Source organism: Mirounga angustirostris, unplaced genomic scaffold, assembly GCF_029215605.1.
Source record: "Mirounga angustirostris isolate CCGP_5_RB_7025 unplaced genomic scaffold, mMirAng1.0.hap1 SCAF_15, whole genome shotgun sequence".
Taxonomy (NCBI): domain Eukaryota; kingdom Metazoa; phylum Chordata; class Mammalia; order Carnivora; family Phocidae; genus Mirounga; species Mirounga angustirostris.
The window spans coordinates 25477652-25494915 of NW_026991723.1; the positions used below are offsets into that span (position 1 = coordinate 25477652).

The 17264-nt window shown below is 41.2% G+C and overlaps 1 protein-coding gene and 1 non-coding gene across 2 annotated transcripts in view; both read right to left on the minus strand.

Annotated features, from left to right (window-relative positions):
- Window positions 1-17264, minus strand: part of SLC28A3 (solute carrier family 28 member 3) — a 54984-nt gene that overhangs the window by 27455 nt on the left and 10265 nt on the right. Inside the window, exon 2 of the mRNA XM_064579878.1 lies at window positions 6194-6289. Within this exon, the coding sequence (XP_064435948.1) occupies window positions 6194-6289 (96 nt within the window). The remainder of the gene's footprint in view (window positions 1-6193; window positions 6290-17264) is intronic.
- LOC123850294 (U6 spliceosomal RNA) lies at window positions 4844-4950 on the minus strand. The gene has a single exon (XR_006792261.1). It is a non-coding gene; the product is annotated as a U6 spliceosomal RNA (small nuclear RNA).

Below are 17264 nucleotides of genomic sequence, written 5' to 3' on the forward strand. Positions count from 1 at the left end.
TTGTCTGGTTTTGGGATCAAGTAATGCTGGCCTCATAAAATGAGTTTGGAAGTTTGCCTTCCATTTCTATTTCTTGGAACTGTTTCAGAAAAATAGGTATTAATTCTTCTTGAAATGTTTGGTAGAATTCCCCTGGGAAGCCATCTGGCCCTGGGCTCTTGTTTGTTGGGAGATTTTTGAGGACTGCTTCAATTTCCTAAGTGGTTATGGGTCTGTTCAGGTTTTCTATTTCTTCCTGGTTCAGTTTTGGTAGTTTATATGTCTCTAGGAATGCCTCCATTTCTTCCAGGTTATCGAATTTGCTGGCATAGAGTTGCTCATAATATGTTCTTATAATTGTTTGTATTGCTTTGGTTTGGTTGTGATTTCTCCTCTTTCATTCATGGTTTCGTTGATTTGGGTCCTTTCTCTTTTCTTTTTGATAAGTCTGGCCAGGGGTTTATCAATCTTGTTAATTCTTTCAAAGAACCAGCTCCTCATTTTGTTGATCTGTTCTACTGTTCTTTTGGTTTCTATTTCATTGATTTCTGCTCTGATCTTTATTATTTCTCTTCTCCTGCTGGGTTTAGGCATCTATTCTTCTCTGGACAAAATGACAAAACGGAAAAACTCACCTCAAAAAAAAGAACAAGAGGCAGTACTGACTGCCAGGGACCCAATCAATATGGACATTAGTAAGATGTCAGAACTAGAGTAGAAAATGACGATTATAGGGTGCCTGGGTGGCTCAGTCAGTTAAGCGTCTTGCCTTCAGCTCAGGTCATGATCCCAGAGTCCTAGGATCGAGTCCCTCTTTGGGCTCCTTGCTCACTGGGGAGCCTGCTTCTCCGTCTGCCTCTCCCCCTGCTCCTGTTTCTCTCTCTCTCTCAAATAAATAAATAAATAAATAAATAAATAAATAAACAAAATGACGATTATAAAAATACTAACTGGGCTTGAAAAAAGCATAGAAGATCCTAGAGAATCCGTTTCTGGAGAAATAAAAGAACTAAACTCTAACCAAGTCAAAATAAAAAAGGCTATTAATGAGGTGCAATTAAAAAAATGGAGCTCTAACTGCTAGGATAAATGAGGCAGAAGAGAGAATTAGTGACATAGAAGACCAAATGATGGAGAATAAAGAAGCTGAGAAAAAGAGAGATAAACAACTACTGGATCACAAGGGGAGAATTCGAGAGATAAGTGGTACTGTAAGATGAAACAATATTAGAATAATTGGGGCCCCAGATGAAAAAGAAAGAGAGAGAGGGGAAGAAGGCATATTGGAGCAAATTATAGTGGAGAACTTCCCTAATTTGGGGAAGGAAACACGCATCAAAATCCAGGAGGCACAGAGAACTCCCCTCAAAATCAGTAAAAATAGGTCAACACCCCGACATCTAATAGTAAAACAAGTCTCAGAGAAAAAGAGAAAATCCTGAAAGCAGCTTGGGACAAGAGATCTGTAACCTACAATGGTGGAAACATTAGATGGGCAGCAGACCTATCCACAGAGACCTGACAGGCCAGAAAGGACTGGCATGATATATTCAGAGCACTAAATGAGAAAAATATGCAGCCAAGAATACTCTATCCAGCTAGGCTGTCATTGAAAATAGAAGGAGAGATAAAAAGCTTCCAGGAGAAACAAAAACTAAACGAATTTGCAAATACCAAACCAGCCCTACAAGAAATATTGAAAGGGGTCCTCTAAGCAAAGAGAGAGCCTAAAAGTAACATAGACCAGAAAGGAACAGAGACAATATACAGTAACAGTCACCTTACAGGCAATACAGTAGCACTAAATTCCTATCTTTCAATAGTTACCCTGAATGTAAATGGGCTAAATGCCCCAATCAAAAGATATAGGGTATCAGACTGAATAAAAAAACAAGACCCACCGATATGCTGTCTGCAAGAGACTAATTTTAGACCCAAAGACACCTCCAGATTTAACGTGAGGGGGTGGAAAGCCATTTATCATGCTAATAGATATCAAAAGAAAGCTGGAGTGGCAATCCTTATATCAGACAAATTAGATTTTAAACTAAACACTATAATAAGAGATGAGGAAGGACACTATATCCTACTTAAAGAGTCTATCCAACAAGAAGATCTAACAATTTTATATATCTATGCCCCTAGCATGGGAGCAGCCAATTATATAAGCCAATTAATAACAAAAGCAAAGAAACACATTGACAACAATACAATAATAGTAGGGGACTTTAACACCCCCCTCACTGAAATGGGCAGATCATCTAAGCAAAAGATCAACAAGGAAATAAAAACTTTAAATGACACACTGGACCAAATGGACTTCACAGATATATTCAGAACATTCCATCCCAAAGCAACAGAATACACATTCTTCTCTAGTGCCCATGGAACATTCTCCAGAATCGATCACATCCTAGGTCATAAATCAGGTCTCAACTGGTACCAAAAGATTGGGATCATTCCCTGCCTATTTTCGGACCACAATGCTTTGAAACTAGAACTCAGTCACGAGGAAAGTCAGAAAGAACTCAAATACATGGACGCTAAAGAGTATCCCAATAAGGAATGAATGGGTCAACCAGGAAATTAAAGAAGAATTAAAAAAATTCATGGAAACCAATGAAAATGAAAACAACTTCAAAATCTTCGGGATGCAGCAAAGGTGGTCCTAAGAGGAAAGTATATAGCAATACAAGCCTTTCTTAAGAAACAAGAAAGGTCTCAAATACACAACCTAACCCTACACCTAAATCTTTTATATTCTGCCAGCCCTGGAGACCAAGGCTGGTTTATTTTCCTGGCAGCCCAAGGCTTGGTCTGCAGATGTGAGCACGAGCCCAGTATCTTCAAGAGCTGATAAGCTTTCCCTTGGGAACTAGGGTCCTTCTATCAGTGGGCTAAAGTTTGGATGTATTTCCCTTTCTCAGTGAACCCTTGCTCTATTTAATGGAGTGAAGTATATTCCTGGGCTATCTTTCTATGTGCAACTCAAACTTTTAAATATCCACGACCCATTCTGTTCTCAGGATAGCATAGAGGATTTCCTGCCTCCATTTTGCAATAATGTTTCAAATAGGTCCAGCTATTGTAAGCATGGCAAGGGAGGGTGGCAAGGAAGTATGCAGACGTGGAGCAGTTTTGAACGTGCTCTAAGAGGGATAATGCCATATCTCAGCTTTTATTTTCTGTCATATCCCAGGTAGCCAGTGATTCTTTGTACTTTGCGAGAACTCAGAAATAAGTCATAAGTGGGGCACCTGGGTAGCTCAGTCTGTTAAGTGTCTGACTCTTAATTTTGGCTCAGGTCGTGAGACTGACCCCTGCATCGGGCTCTGCACTGGGCATGGAGCCTGCTTAAGATTCTCTCTCTCCCTTTAGCCACCCCCACTCTCTAAAAATAATAATAAAATAAAATAAGTCATAAGCATGTCTCCGAGCTGAAAGGATTCTCAAAGATCATATAGTCCTTTGATGCCAAATTCCATTATATGTTTCATTTAGACTACCTTCATTTTCTGGGCTGGATCCAAGGAATTAGGAAGGTGGAGGGTAATAGAAAAAGAGGCCAGTGGAGTCCAAGCTGCAGCTGTTGAGGACAGGGGTATACAGGAGCCTTATTCATTTCATTCCCATCTAACACCTAGCTTAGCCAATATGTTAAAGTTTGACAAATATTTGATTTAAATAATCATAATTATTATTTTCTTACAGTGAAATTTGAAGTTACCTACTGCCCATGAAATGTCTCGCATTAACTGTTCTTTTTTTCCCCCCAAACAGTTCCCATCTTTATTTATTTGTTTGTTTTTACCTATCAGATTGGTACACTTTTTTCTTTAAAAAATTTTAATTTTAATAAAATTAACATACAGTTTTATATTAATTTCAGGTGTACAATATAGTCTTCAACAATTCTCTACATGACTCAGTGCTCATCATATGAGTGTGCTCTTAATCCCCTTCCCCTAGTTCACCCCCCACATCCACCTCCCCTCTGGTAACCATCTCTCTCTAGTTAAGTCTGTTTTTTGGTTTATCTCTTTTCTTCTTTGTTCATTTGTTTTGTTTCTTAAATTCCACATATCAGTGAGATCATATAGTATTTGTCTTTCTCCGACTGACTTATTCCAGTTGGCATTATACTCTCTAGATCCATCCATGTTGTTACAAATTGCAAGATTTCATTCTTTTTTATAGCCCAATAATATTCATATATATATATATATATATATATATATATATATATATATATATATATATCACCTCTTCTTTATCCATTCATCTATCGATGGATACTTGGGCTGCTTCCACAGTTTGGCTATTGTAGATAATGCTGCAATAAACATAAGGGTGCATGTATCCCTATGTATTCTTTGGGTAAATACCCAGTGGTGCAATTACAGGATCACAGGGTAGTTCTATTTTTAAAGTTTTGAGGAACCTCCATATTCTTTTCCACAGTGGCTGCACCAGTTTGCATTCCCACCAACAGTGCACGAGGGTTCCTTTATCTCCCCATCTTCTTTAAAATTTTAATTAATTATTAATTAATTAATTTACTTATTTATTTATTTAGTTCAGTTAGCCAGCATATAGCACATCATTAGTTTTTGATGTAGTGTTCAACGATTCATTATTTCTCCCCATCTTTGCCAACACTTGTCATTTCTTGTGTTTTTGATTTTAGCCATTCTGACAGGTATGCAGTAATATTTCATTGTGGTTTTGATTTGCATTTCCCTGATGCTGAGTGATGTTGAGCATCTTTTCATGGGTCTGTTGGCCATCTGGATGTCTTCTTTGAAGAAATGTCTATTCATGTCTTCTGCCCATTTTTTAACTGGCTTATGGTTTTTTTGGTGTTAAAAATATGGAATGCTTCACAAATAGGCATGTCATCCTTGTCCAGGGGCCATGCTAATCTTCTTTCTATCATTCCAGTTTTAGTATATGTGCTGCCAAAGTGAGTACCTGTCTCCATCTTTAAACAAACCAAAACCGACAATAACAACAACAAAATCTTCTTGACCCCATAGTCATGGGACATCTACCCACCCTCCTTCCCTTCACAGCCAAACCACTTGAAAGAATTGCCTTTACTTTTAGCGACCCTCACATCCTACTCACTCAGACTTCTACTGAGATGACTGCTGCCAAGGTCATCCAAGGACCATTGTTGCCAAATCCAGTGGCTCCTCCTTGCTCTTTATATTCTTATTTATAACAGTAAAGTATTTAATTTTTTTTGTTTTGATTGTTTCTTTAAACAATAAAAAAAAAAAGACTTCATTTTTTAAAGAGCAGTTTCAGGTTCCCAGCAAAACTGAGGGGAAAGTAGAAATTTCCCGTGTACCTGCTGCCCCTGCTTATGCGTAGCTTCTCCCGTTAGCACCATCTTCTACCAGAGTGGTACATTTGTTGCAACTGATGAATGTACATGGCCCATGACATGGGCACGTGGGTGTATATTTGCCTTAAAAGGCCATATTTTAAGATGTTAGGCACTGATTTTTTTCTGAAATTATATAGGTAATTTTTTTTTTATCTTCCAAAGTTTGCTACAATAATTTCCCACATTTTCTACTTCAAACAAGTTATTCTTTTTATCATGAGAATAACTCCCTCCAATAAATGGCTTGATAGTCGGCACCCAGAATTACCAAAAAAAAAAAAAAAAGGATGGTCTACATGGATAATCTGCTGAATTTTTAGCAGCAGAAGGCTTTCTTCAAATGAGCTCCTACCCAGAATTAAATATATATATATAAAAAAATATAAGTGGCCTTGTGACAGAGTGCCTCAGTCTGCTATAAACTTAGGTGTCCCTAGGGAACCCTAGGGCATGATGGACAGTTTTAGAACCATATCTTAGAACCTTCCTCATCTGCCTCACTTGCTTTAAAATTGAGATGCTTTGGTTTAAGCCAGTGCTTTTTGCTTTAGGATGGAGCCTGGAATCTGTACTAGTGAAGTGTCCAGAGTAAGCCCACATACTCTCCCCAGCAGAAAACTCTGGGGACAGGTGTATCAACACAAGATCTCTTTGTTTGAGCATGTGTGTTTTCTTCATGACTCTGCCTTACACATCCTAATTACCATTTAATTCATTCCTCTGAGTGCCAGCTGAGTGCCCACTTTCTGTCCCCACAGCTCTCAGTCCCTGTTGCACAGCGGTTACCATGGTAATAAATTCACTCAACCATCACTGGAGTACCTGCTTGGCGGTTTTGTGTTCTCTGTTCTGCGCAACTCTACACCTTAGCGAGTTGTTTCCAGATGTGTTCTGGCTTTCATCAAAGTCCTCTTCGTTCTAAGAAAAAAGTACAGATTGCAAAAATACAATTTCAGAACCAAAAAACCCAAATGTTATTTCAAGAAACAGGACCTAGAAGACTTTTGAGGGATGGGGTGGCAAAGATGAGGTGTTCAGATGCGTCAGCTGAATAAAGAAAGAACCAGTGAATCTTGGGCTCAGAAGGAGACAGATGATTTCTGTTTTGCTCTGCTCTGATAGAGGGAATGGTGTGGTCCAACCTGAGAAAGAGAAAGAGGAGGACCAGGCGCCCCCATCTAAGTCATGTGACTTTATAATAAGCAGAGTTGAGACTAGGGTGTGTCACATAACACAGGCTTCCAATGTATAAAATAAAGCGAAATGTAGGCCAGATAGTTTTCTTCTTAGATGTTGGATTTTGAGATGCTAAAATGTGTTTTGTTTAGTTTAAAGCAACCTCTGGTAGTAATGAGAATAAGAAAAATGCCTTCTTTTGTCAGGCTGTGGTGATTTTACTTTAAGGAAGTGAGTAAGCTGTGTTCTTAGAGGAATGTCCTCGCCCCAAGCGGCTGTTCTGAGATGTGACAGACACCTGGCTCATTTCTCTTTTACCTTTTGGGGTGGGGCGGGCGGGGTCCAGTCTTTCTCCCACCTCATCCCAACTTGCCTTCCTCAGTTACTTCATTCCAAGTAAGGCAACAAGATAGATAAACCGTGTCAGGTAGGTCCCTATAGCTTTTCAGGAAATGTCCTCTGTTAGGCCTGTCGGCTGTGACCTTGTCTTTGAAAGAACAAGTGTATGACTTTGATTTTAACTTTAGATTTCTGACTGGCCCCAAGGAGCTATAAAAGAATGACAGTTCTGACCTAGGTTGCATTTTCTTTTCTTTTCTTTCTTTTTTTTTTATGATTTTATTTATTTGTTTGAGAGAGAGAAAGAGAGAGTCCAAGCAGGGGGAGGGGCAGAGGGAGAAGGAGAAGCAGACTCCCCGCTGAGCAGGGAGCCGGATGTGGGGCTCGATCCCAGGACCCTAGGATCACGACCTGAGCCGAAGGCAGACGCTCAACCGACTGAGCCACCCAGGCGCCCCGGTTGCATTTTCTATCTATCGAAACACGAGAGCGTATAAAGCATGAATAAAATCTAACTTCCAGCACATGCATGATTTATGCATGAAAGCCTTGTTGCCATACTGACCTTTTGGTTACGGCTGTATATCTTACTTTAGCACAGTCCTCCACACATAGGAGATGCTAACAATTCTTTGTTGGATGAATGAACCACAGTGATTTTAATGTTGCATTAATGGGTGTGGCCATGCGGTACATCTGAGTTTTTGGTAACAAATACAGTAGGGGGCGCTGTATACAGTATGGAAAGATGACAAAAGTGTTGCTAATTGCAGAAGCTGGCTGGTGGCCACTTAGGGACTCATTTTACGAATCTCGCTTTCACGGACGCTGAAAATTTCCTTAACAAAAAGTTAAAAATAAAACTCAGCATGAGTTGGTGGAAATACAAGACACAGGTAAATGAGGGGGCTGGTCTTCGGGTTCCCTAATTACATGTGTGATGCTGGGTAGGTCACATCTCAGCCCCAGTCTACCCATCTATACCACAGTTTCGATTGTGTGTTCTTGTGATCTCTTCCAGAATCCTGACATTTTCTCGTTCCAGGAGGAGCGACCCAACCTTCCTGGTAATTCCTGCTAATTCTTGATTATTCCTGCCACCTGGTGGCAGAATCTGAAACTTATGGAGCACAAGGAAGGGGCCTGCCTTTTCCAAGTTCATGCAAGAGGAAGGGATATGTGTGTGTGTGTGTGTGTGTGTGTGTGTTTGGGGGTGGGGTAAAGTAGGCGGAAGTGGTGACAAAGGCACTTCTGGATGTATTTTGTAACATGTAATGGGATTATTTTACCCCTAGTAGAGTGTACACCTTGGCTTTTTTTTTTTTAAAGATTTTATTTATTTATTTGACAGAGAGAGACATAGCGAGAGAGGGAACACAAGCAGGGGGAGTGGGAGAGGGAGAAGCAGGCTCCCCGCTGAGCAGGGAGCCCCACGTGGGACTCGATCCCAGGATTCTGGGATCATGACCTGAGCCGAAGGCAGACACTTAACGACTGAGCCACCCAGGCGCCCCTCACACCTTGGCTTTTTAACATGTTCAGGAAGAACAATGTTTCCCATCCGAGGATTTTCCAACAGGAATAATGGGGGTATTGTGGGTGTTGACTGGTGCTGGAAAAATAACCCTTGAGACATTGCTTGGCTTTGTTTTATCGCTTCTTTTCAAATTGGAGTCCTAGGGCCTGAATGGGTGGTCCATAATTACTCCTTAACTCCTTGTTTCTTTACATCTACTTAGCAATTCAGATTAAGTAGATACATTAGTACAGATGACTACATACCTTAGGACACTGAACTACAACCAATATTGTGTTCTAAATGCAAGCTTGTCACTCCACTGAGTGGGTGACAACGTTGTGGTGTTGTGTATGAGTATTTCTAAGCAGCCACTTAATTTCTCTGGTTAGTGTTATTTGCTGGGTGTACTCAATTCTGGCTTGAGATCCTCCGAAGGTCAGATTATTGAGCCTGGAGTCCCTTGTGCCTGGGCTTCGATCCTGCACTTTCCATGCTGCTCAAGCAACTACAGATCTCTAGTGGGTGTTGCAGGGAGTACAGATGAACAGAGGTTTTCTTTCTTTCTTTCTATTAATGTATTCCTTTCATTCAGTTTCTAGACCATACAATTTCTAAAACATAAGAAATTACTGAAACCATTCCCCCCATCTATTTGGGTATTTCCCGTCTATAGAATTATAGCTGAACATATAGCCACCCCCAAAAGAGGCTGCATTTCCACCTCTAACTAGATTCTGGCCAATTGAAATATAAATAGATGTGGTGCCCTGAGTGGGGCAGCTCGGGAATGTCCCTTAAGAGATGGCTGGTGCTCCTTGTTCCTTTCATTTTTCCCTATGTCCTGCTGCCTTGTGTGTGGTTGGTTCCAGCTGGGCCATGAATGCCAGGGTCCCATCCTGGGGATGTCAGAGGGATGAGTTGCAGGGCATCTACTCTGCAAACCTTGAGTAGGTGCTTCCACTCCAGTTCTGTACTACCCACGTCCTGCCTTTTATCTGCTGGAAATAAGCTTCTCCCTTGTTACTTTTGGTTTTTGCTTTTCTTTGCACCTGCATTGATATAATATGTAGTAGTTACAAGACACAGGATTAAACTCTTTAAAGTCCTGCGTTCTCCATTTTGACAGATGAAGAAACTAAGGCAAAGCTAAGTGGATTGCATGACTCAGGTTATACAACCAGAATAACTGGGATGGGACCTGAACTCACTGTCCAACCCAAACTGTACCATGCCTGTAGTGTTTGGACCTTGGGCCAGGACACTTTGGCCTCAAGAATATCTAAAAAGATAGTGGTACACTTTCAGATTAAATTCCCCTTCTATTAAGAAGACCTGATTTGAACTCTATAGATATTTTTTTTTTTAAAGATTTTGTTTATTTATTTGACAGAGAGAGACACAGCGAGAGAGGGAACACAAGCAGGGGGAGTAGGAGAGGGAGAAGCAGGCCTCCCTGCAGAGCAGGGAGCCCGATGCGGGGCTCGATCCCAGGGTCCCGGACCACGACCTGAGCCGAAGGCAGACGCTTAACGACTGAGCCACCCAGGCGCCCCAAACTCTATAGATATTAAACGACCAGTCAGAATGGCTAGAATAAAAAAGACAAGACATAAGAAGTGTTGGCAAGGATGTGGAGAAAAAGGAACCCTCGTGCACTGTTGGTGGGAATGCAAATTGGTGCAGCCACTCTGGAAGACAGTATAGAAGTTCCTCAAAAAATTAAAAACAGAACTACCATAGGATCCATAAATTCCACCTCTGGATATTTATCTGAAGAAAACAAAAACTCAAGAAAACACATGCACCTCCATGTTTACTGCAGCATTATTCACAATACCCAAGACATGGAAGCAGCTAAGTGTCCATCAATAGATGAATACATAAAGAAGACGGGGTCTGTATCGATAGCAAATGGAATATCACACAGCCATAAAAAAGGATGAGATCGTGCCATTTGGGACAACATGGATGGACCTAGAGGGTATTATGCTAGTGAAATAAGTCAGGCAGAGAAAGATGAATACTGTATGATTTCATTTATATGTGGAATCAAAAAAACCCCACAAATAAATAAATAAACAAAAAGCAGAATCAGACCCATAAATACAGAGAACAAACTGCCGGTTGCCAGAGGGGAGAGGGTGGGGGGATGGATGAAACAGGTGAAGAGGAGGGGAGACATAGGCTTCCAGTTATGGAATGAATAAGTCACAGGCGAAGGGTACAGCATAGGGTCAATGGTATTATAATAGCATTGTATGGCAACAGATGATAGCTACACTTGTGAGCATAGCATGGTACAGAAACTTGCAGAATCCCTATGTTGTACACCTGAAACTAGTGTAACGGTGTGTATCATTGTGTTACATTGTGTACACTCAAAAAAAAACCCCACCCCAGCCAGATAGTAATGGCAGAGGTGCTGAAAGATTCCTGAAATGCTTATGGCCACTTTTCTTTTCTTTTCTTTTTTTTTTTTTAAAGATTTTATTTATTTATTTGACAGAGAGATACAGCGAGAAAGGGACACAAGCAGGGGTAGAGTCAGAAGGAGAAGCAGGCTTCCTACTGAGCAGGGAGCCCGATGTGGGGCTCGATCCCAGGACCCTGGGACGATGACCTGAGCCGAAGGCAGACGCTTAACGACTGAGCCACCCAGGCGCCCCTGGCCACTTTTCAACTATATCTAGGCTTCGGTCATTTCTCAAACAGGATAGTGGGCCTCCCACCCTACAGACTGGTTTTAAGTAGATGCTCTCCTTTGGTAGCTGGAGTGGGCCCTCCTGCATTTGTGGACAAGTCTTGTCTCCGTGATTAGTCTGGCGCTTTCTCTTGCAACCATGTCTGCTCTGCTAATTTGGTCTCTCCCTCCCACGGTGGCCCTGATTCTACCATGTGGCTTCCATTTCTCAGTTTTTGTGGTTGGGATTTCTCTGCTGCAGACTGTTTCCCTGTGCCGGGGAGCCTTTCTTCAACCTTCTTCACAGAAACTGCTCTGGCCTGGTGTGCTCTGGCTGCATGACTGGCCTTTCCAAGGGGGCATTAACGGGCTTGAGCCTGGGGCGAGAACGGACACCTTCACCCCTGGAGAGACTTTCGTCCTGACCTTTGATGGGACAAAGATGATGTCACTTTATGACAGATGGGAATGGCCCATCAGGCAAATATGATGTCGATAAGGACTCTGAAAAGTCACTATGAAGATCTTTACCTGGTTCTAGAGCTTGACACTTCACAGCAAGTTTTGTGAAGTGTTTGCTAATCTACCTTGGCTGGAAGGCTTTGTATCACCAGAACAGATTTAGATTGGTGATCATAGTTGTTTATTTTCTTATGTGTGTATGTGTCTATTTGTCTATGTATGTATGTATGTATGTATGTATCTATCCTTCTACCTCTTTATCTTCACATTTCTGTACACCTTTTTTTTTTTAAAGATTTTATTTTTTTTATTTTTATTTATTTGAGACAGAGAGAATGAGAGACAGAGAGCATGAGAGGGAGGAGGGTCAGAGGGAGAAGCAGACTCCCTGCCGAGCAGGGAGCCCGATGCGGGACTCGATCCCGGGACGCCAGGATCATGACCTGAGCCAAAGGCAGTCGCTTAACCAACTGAACCACCCAGGCGCCCTAAAGATTTTATTTTTTTTTTATTAGAGAGAGAGAAACAGCATGACAGGGGAGAGGGTCAGAGGGAGAAGCAGTCTCCCCGATGAGCTGGGAGCCCGATGTGGGACTCTATCCCGGGACCCTGGGATCATGACCTGGGCCGAAGGCAGTCGCCTAACCAACTGAACCACCCAGGCGCCCCATTTCGTTACATCTTTAAAGCAATCTTTTGAGAAACAGTCAGTTGGATATATTCTGAGGAGTGATGCCTGAAAAATTACGATGGCTGTCCAAGTCCCAAGGCCTGTGGCAAAAACGGGACTGTGATGTCATTTGGAAAACTTGGAACTGTGTAAATCTGTATCAATCTATATTATACCCCGAGCCTCTAAGCTGAGAAGACAGATTCTCTGTCCCCTGTTCTCTGCTGAATACCATGTGCGTAACACAATGGCAGGCATGGAAGGGCTTGGTAACTGTTTTGCAACGGAAAGATATTCCTGGGGGCTGCTGAGCTCGTTAAGAGTGCAGCTAAAATAGTGTCTGCACAACTGAGGAGAGAGAGAATGGTACAGGACTGCTTTCTCTACTTCTCCAAGAAGGTTACTGTGTGTTCTAACATTCTAAGCCTTAGATGCCTAAATGAGGGTGTCAGAAATATACCTCCATTTTTTTTTAAGATTCAAGTGATCAGTTTAACCTTTCTGTGTCCATTTCTATGGACATGGAATGGGACAAGATTGGAACAACTGTTTCAAATAGTGGCTTAAAATTCAAAAATGCAACAATTAGATCAAAAGAAGTGGCTCACCATGAATCTTAGAATGACTGCTTTCAGGAATATTGGCAAATTATCTATATTAATTGGTGCTGCATTATGATAAAAGGCTGGGTCCCATGGTCATTTCTGGGTTCATGTCCAGGCTTAATTTCTTGAGGCCGTGTTCACCACTGTATAGGAGCATAGCATTCATTACCTACCTAGTGCCACGTAGAGTAATTGACTTTTGTCAGTTGACGTTTATATTAATTTTATGGTTGAGTTTGCTACTTACTTGCTGGCTTTCAGGCATTTATAGTCACTTTGTTCTCTGTGGTTGAAATTTGGCATGGAAGAGGCAATATCTGTTTGGTGAATCTGATCTTTTCACATTGTTTGGGAACGTCTCCCCCTTTATTTATTTTGTACATTTAAAAGTCTACAAATGTCAAATATTTTAAGGCCATTTTCTCTATAATGTTTCCTCCAAATTGCCTGGGCTTTGCCTCGGAAGGATTGCATTTTCAGAGGCGGTATCCCAGAAGCCTTTGCTCTTTGCCTATTGCGCGTGACCCTCTTGGCTCAGGTGGCCTTCTGCCTCAAGTCTCAGGTTTACGGAATCCTTAATGTAGTTCATGGGCGCTAGCTAGACCGTTCCTCCCTGAGATGGTCCTGTTTTTCTTATGGGCCTGTGTGGGGTTATGGACTGGGTTAAGGAGGTGACCTGGCCAGCCTTGGTTCATTATCACACTTCCCTGGCACAATTCTCTGTCACCTCTGAATGCTCTGAAGGGAGCTTAGAATTGGGTGTGAGGAGACAGGACCACAGGACACTGGTAACATTCTCCCCTTGGGATCTTTGTGAGCCAGGGGCAAATGGAAACCCTAAGTACAGGAATGTAAGGAAAGGCACGGTTCTACATCCAGTGAGAGAAATCAGAGGAAGGTTTATAATGATTAGATTTATAAAAATAAATTGAAGCCTGCAAGTACTCATAGAATACGGTTTCCACGATTTTCCTGAGGATTTTAGCTGAATATAGAGGAAGTGAAAAGTGAAGAGGAAGTGAAGTTCACTTCTGTGAGGTGAAAAACAATGGTTGGATGGGTACAGAACAGATTATAAGCATATCAGTTGTTGACCCTAGTGATCTCATGGCCGACTGGGCAAGGCCCAGCATCACATGCGAAGATCATACTCCATATCGCCAGCCCAAGAAGAGGTCAAAATTCAAAATTCAAAGTACAGTTTATACTAAATGCACAATACTTTCACAACATCATCAGATTGAAAGACAGAAGGGAGGAAGAACTTCAGCCAAACAAAAGATTAATGAGAAATTATGGCAAGAGGAATGATAGTATGTTTTGAATCTATTTAATAAATTAAAACCTTAATCCAGGGATTAAGATTCCAGAACAAATTACAAATATTTTAACCCCTGACAATGTAGAAAAGATACTCAGAAAACTTACTTGAAGGAGAAGGGACAGAAAAGGTAGAAGGTAGGATGAGTATGCCAATTTTCTTATCTTTTAATTTCTGGAAGCTGAAAGAGATTATAAGCAGCAGTGTTTAAGAGGGAAAGGTAAATGCTAAAATATATATTCAGCTAAAATCAAGTGGTGAAAGAGAAGGAAAGAAAATAACAGAAGTTAGAAATATATTAATTTTGTGATTACTTATAATCTTAAACTCATTATAAAAGGAACTATTAAAACAAAAAATGTCTTCAGAAGAAACGAAACAAAAATTAAAAAATACGCGAACATGCAGTGAAAAGATTTTTACAAAGCACAACATAAAATATGCTGAGAGGAGCTGAGAACAAATAAGCCCATCTGACAGATCAATGGGTTTGACTGAATTAGAGGGAATACCAAACAGACACAACCATACACTCACATCTCCTGCTGTCTTTCAATTTGATGATGTTGTAAAAGTATTGTGCATTTAGTATAAACTGTATTTTGAATTTTGAATTTTGACCTCTTCTTGGGCTGGCGATATGGAGTATGATCTTCGCATGTGATGCTGGGCCTTGTCCAGTCGGCCGTGAGATCACTAGGGTCAACAACTGATATGCTTATAATCTGTTCTGTACCCATCCAACCATTGTTTTTCACTTCACAGTATTCAGTACATTACATGAGCTATTCGACACTTTGTTGTACAATAGGCTTTGTGTTAGATGATTTTGCCCAACTGTAGGCTAATGTAAGTGTCCTGAGCACATTTAAGGTAGGCTAGGCTAAGTTATGATGTTCGGTAGATTAGGTATATGAAATGCATTCTTGACATATGATACTTTCAACTTATGATTGGTTTATTGGGGCATAACCCCATTATAAATTGAGGAGGATCTGTCCTGGAAATGACTCAGTGACTCAGAAAGATAAAACATGCAGTGGTCATGATCTTAACTGACCAAGACTGAATACAGGATTAAAAAAAGCAATTAATGCGTTCCAAAAGAAACAACGGTCAGAGTACAATCTCATGCTCTGACAAGCGTGACTCTCTGTGTACAAATGGCATAGATCAACGTAGAGAAAACTGAGGGAGAAATACCTAGAAATACACCTAGAAAGAGGTTGATAGAACTCTTTCAGTCTATGACAAATCAAATGGACAAAAGTAAGGATAATGAAGACCAAAATAACAATAAATAATATGATACGATTAACATCTGTTGAGTTCTATAACCCCAATAGAAAAATAGATTGTGGCCAAGACTGCTAGTTGTCCCTAATATCTATTCTTCTCTATTTCCTTTTTTCCCATTCTTTTTAAAGAGAGAGAGAGTGAGAGCGCAGTGGGGAGGGGCAGAGGGAGAGGGAGAGAGAGAATCCCAAGCAGACTCCACGCCCAGCAGGAAGCCCGACATGGGGCTCAATACCATGACCCTGAGATCATGACCTGAACCGAAATCAAGAGTAGGACACCCAACCGACTGAACCTTCCAGGTGCCCCTTCTCTATTTCCTTTAAATATAGGGCTCTGAATTTTAGCGGGGCCCAAGATTTCCCAGAATAAAGGTACATTTCTAACCTCCCTGTGGCTATGATTAAATTCTGTCACTGTGATTGAAGCTACGTGCAACTTTGGGGAAGTGTCCCAAAGCAGGACAGTTGGTGCAGCCTATGAACTCCTTTCAGAATGGTTTAAAATACATAAAATTAAATATATAATACTAAAAGGGAATCACTTGTATTGAAATCTAGTTATTAAAATATTAAAATTAATTGTGATAGTGTATATGCATCTTTATCAACACTTTAAAGAACAAGGAAAAAAAAAACCCCAACAAGGTCCAGTGGCAAGTTCTTATAAACTACCTTAATTTCAGTGCCATGGATGTAAATTATATTTGGAGGTATTTGCAACAGATACCAAGTTTTTTCTCTACTTGTATATATTAACTCAACGTAGTGAGGGTTCTTTTGCATCTTTCACACCCATTTCAAACAAGCAGTTCTACCTCCTCTTGGTCTGTGGAATGGAACGTGCTCTCTCCCTCTCAGGTGTGGGTAGAAGTCTTCCCTGTCCATCGTCCACCTGGTGCATCTCTTAGTTTGTGTTTGATAATGTGTGATTTCAGCTTGGACAAGCTATCCTTAGAGCAATAATATGACAATGCCTGGACTCCTTACTTACTGGGCCAGACACAATGCTCTGCACTTCCCTCCACACTATTATACTTTCTTCCTTCCCTTGCTTCTCTGATATTTGCAACTTTATCAATTTTTTATTGCTGTGAAACCAAGAATTCATAGATAAACATCCTTTCTCATCCTGTTAAAAACCAGTCTTCTGTCTGAACTTACAGGTTGCTATGGTCAATGTTTGTGTCCCCCCATAATTCATCATGTTGAAATTCTAACCCCCAAAGATGAGGGTATTAGGAGATGAGGCCTTTGTGAGGTGCTTAAGTCATGTGGGTGGAGCCCTCAGGAATGGGAGTAGTGCCCTTACAAGAGAGGACCCACAGAGACTGTAACCACTTCCACTGTATGAGGACCATAGGGAGAAGGCATTGGCTATGGGCCCTAGAATGCAACCATGCTGATGTCTTGTTCTGGGACTTCTAGTCTTCAGAACTGTGAGAAATAAATGTCTGCTGTTTATAAGCTGCCCAGCCTGTGGTGTTTTATTGTAGCAGCCCAAATGGACTAATGTTCCATTTTCTTGCCTTATTTGGTCTTTGACCCATTCCAATATGGCTTCCACTCCTCCCACTCCATGGAAATCACCCTTGCCAAAGTCATGGATGGTTTTCATGTCCTTAAATCCAGTTTTCCTCATCCACAATGGGCCACTTCCTCCTTAAAATACCCTCGTCCCGGGCTTCTGTGATACCACACCTTGCTAGTTTCCTCCTCCCACCCAGACTTCTCCCTCTCCTGTACTCTATCAGCCTTTCTACTCAACCATTAATGCTACACGGCAGTTCCTTGGGGTTCTGTCTTAGGCATTCTCATTCAGTCCT